At 43.1% G+C, this 2,143-nt stretch overlaps 1 protein-coding gene across 1 annotated transcript; it reads right to left on the minus strand.

Annotated features, from left to right (window-relative positions):
* Positions 1-352: 352 nt before the first annotated feature.
* Positions 353-1,875, minus strand: LOC137984346 (uncharacterized). The gene has a single exon (XM_068831499.1). It carries the CDS (start codon positions 1,873-1,875, stop codon positions 364-366), a length of 1,512 nt encoding a protein of 503 aa, XP_068687600.1. The 3' UTR covers positions 353-363.
* Between the last annotated feature and the right edge of the window lie 268 nt (positions 1,876-2,143).

Below are 2,143 nucleotides of genomic sequence, written 5' to 3' on the forward strand. Positions count from 1 at the left end.
TTGCAAGTTACACGCTTCGAGGTCATCTGTTTCTCTCTGGACCAATTGGGTATTTTTCATCGCCACGCTGCAGGTAAAACATAGTATCAGTTTCGATATTCTTTTACAGCATACTAAATGGAATATATCCAAAAGAACGCGCTTTAATTTTAAGAAAGGATATTTTCATTTGACCTTGGCGGCTAACCACAAGAAAGGCAGCACAGAGAGATTAGTACAGGAAGAAAGTTACGACAAATTAAGTCACAGTCTTTTATAGTAAAAGCTGCGGTTATCCGTCTTCCGTCCTTATAGTTTTCCAGTTTTATTTCTTTAGTATTCGCCGTTCTACCAGAACAAACAGTTCCACAGAATTTTGACTTATCAACGGCAAACTTCCACAATGACTGCTGATTCCAAATAAATCTTGTCTACTCCAACATCTTCAACTTCGTTGCCAATCCACTGTCCACCCCCTTCATTGTTTCTCACCAGTTGTTGGCCATCCTCTCCTCTTCTGTAAATATCAATAAATGGGACACCAACTCGCCACTGACGATAGTCTCGTCGCCCACCTCGCTGCCAATTGTTCTTGGGAACATTGCCGATTGGTGCAGATGGTGAAGATGGAGTAGGATTGAACTCGTAAACTTCATGACTTTCATCAAGCTCTCCGTCTTCAAAGGGGCCATAAGGATAGATTGCAGACGTTTGGTATCTTGATAGTATACTCATCAGCTTGCATTTCCACTGCTTTTCGACTAAAAAATCGAACAATACTTTATCTTCTCCCTTGAGCAAATGTGGTTGGAGACCCTGTGACACATATTTGTGCTTCAAGAGAAATCCCACCTTAGGAGGCGAACTTTTATCCCTATGAGAGATCTTGAGAAGCTCGCTGTTCACCTTCGCAAGAGCCTTAGTGGTCAACGAAGGACTTTCTGCACTAGTTTCAAAATGCTCCTCAAGAGAGACTTCGTCGGTAGGAAAGCTGTCCTGCAAGCTGCGCCATCTGCGTTGCTTAAGACTCCCGTAAAGACTCGGCAGAGTGATCTTGTAGGTTACTGTAATTCTTTGACCATCCAGGACTGGCTTCACTTCGTGAACACAGTCGCTGTAAAATGCTGCCCACTGAATCCTGCTTCTATCGCCAGAATACTGGGAAAAGTCGAAGACGTGCTGCAAGCCATCGTGATTAACGCACAATTCACCACCTTTATGAGGCGAAGGAAGACAAAGGACGAGTGTCCCTATCATGTCGTCACCAGATGGGCTGTCGACATGTGGTTTGAAAAAGCCTCCTTTGCTGTAAACATTCAGTTTGTATCGATCCAGGTGTACATTTTTTCCTGGAGTGAGTGTATCCTCGATGTATTCTTTAATCGACCTTTTTCCCGGGAAATCGGCAATCATTCTAGATGAAGACATAAAGACGTGTTCTCTTTCAATTTTGAACCTTTCAGATTCCACTTCGTAAGCCAGGCGAACTTCAGGGTTAAGCACTGTTTCCATCGCCTTCAGGTCTCCAAACGGTGCAGGGTTGCAGTATTCCAACACCTCATCCAGCGGAAGATCTGATAATTTAAACTCTCTCCAATTTTCCTCTCCTGCCTCTGACGTTGACTGCTTCACTTTTAACTCAAACTTCTCGATATTTTGTGGCCGCAAGCTTCCTCCACAGCAAAACACAGGTTTGGAGAAGGCATCCTCGAGACTGTCGAGAAGGGCGCTGTAAGCGTTGATGTCTTCCTTAAAACGGTAGTTCCATTTGATGTTGTGACTATTGACTACATACCCAACAGGAGAGCTGCGTATCGAGTTCTCTACGCCCTGATTATACCCGAAGGGCCTGTGGTCGCTTTGATTTGATCGCCGTTCACGAAACCCTTCCGCCATTTGAACGAGACTTAGGGTGTTTAAGTGACGATAATTTCTCGGAATTTAGAAGAAAAAAGCTACATCTGTGATTGGCTACTAGAATCACATGATCTTATTCCAGCCTTTTCTCAGAAAACCAGTGTACTGACGTATTCCATGAACTGTGAGCAATGAATTAAATTCTTGGAAAGGTAATTAAATAAACTCTGTAAAGAATAAAAATAAAGAATGAAATAGGATATTCTGATTGTTTTGCAGTTGCATCAATCATCCGATCCAGCTTGCG

This window comes from Montipora foliosa, chromosome 14 (assembly GCF_036669935.1).
Source record: "Montipora foliosa isolate CH-2021 chromosome 14, ASM3666993v2, whole genome shotgun sequence".
NCBI lineage: Eukaryota > Metazoa > Cnidaria > Anthozoa > Scleractinia > Acroporidae > Montipora > Montipora foliosa.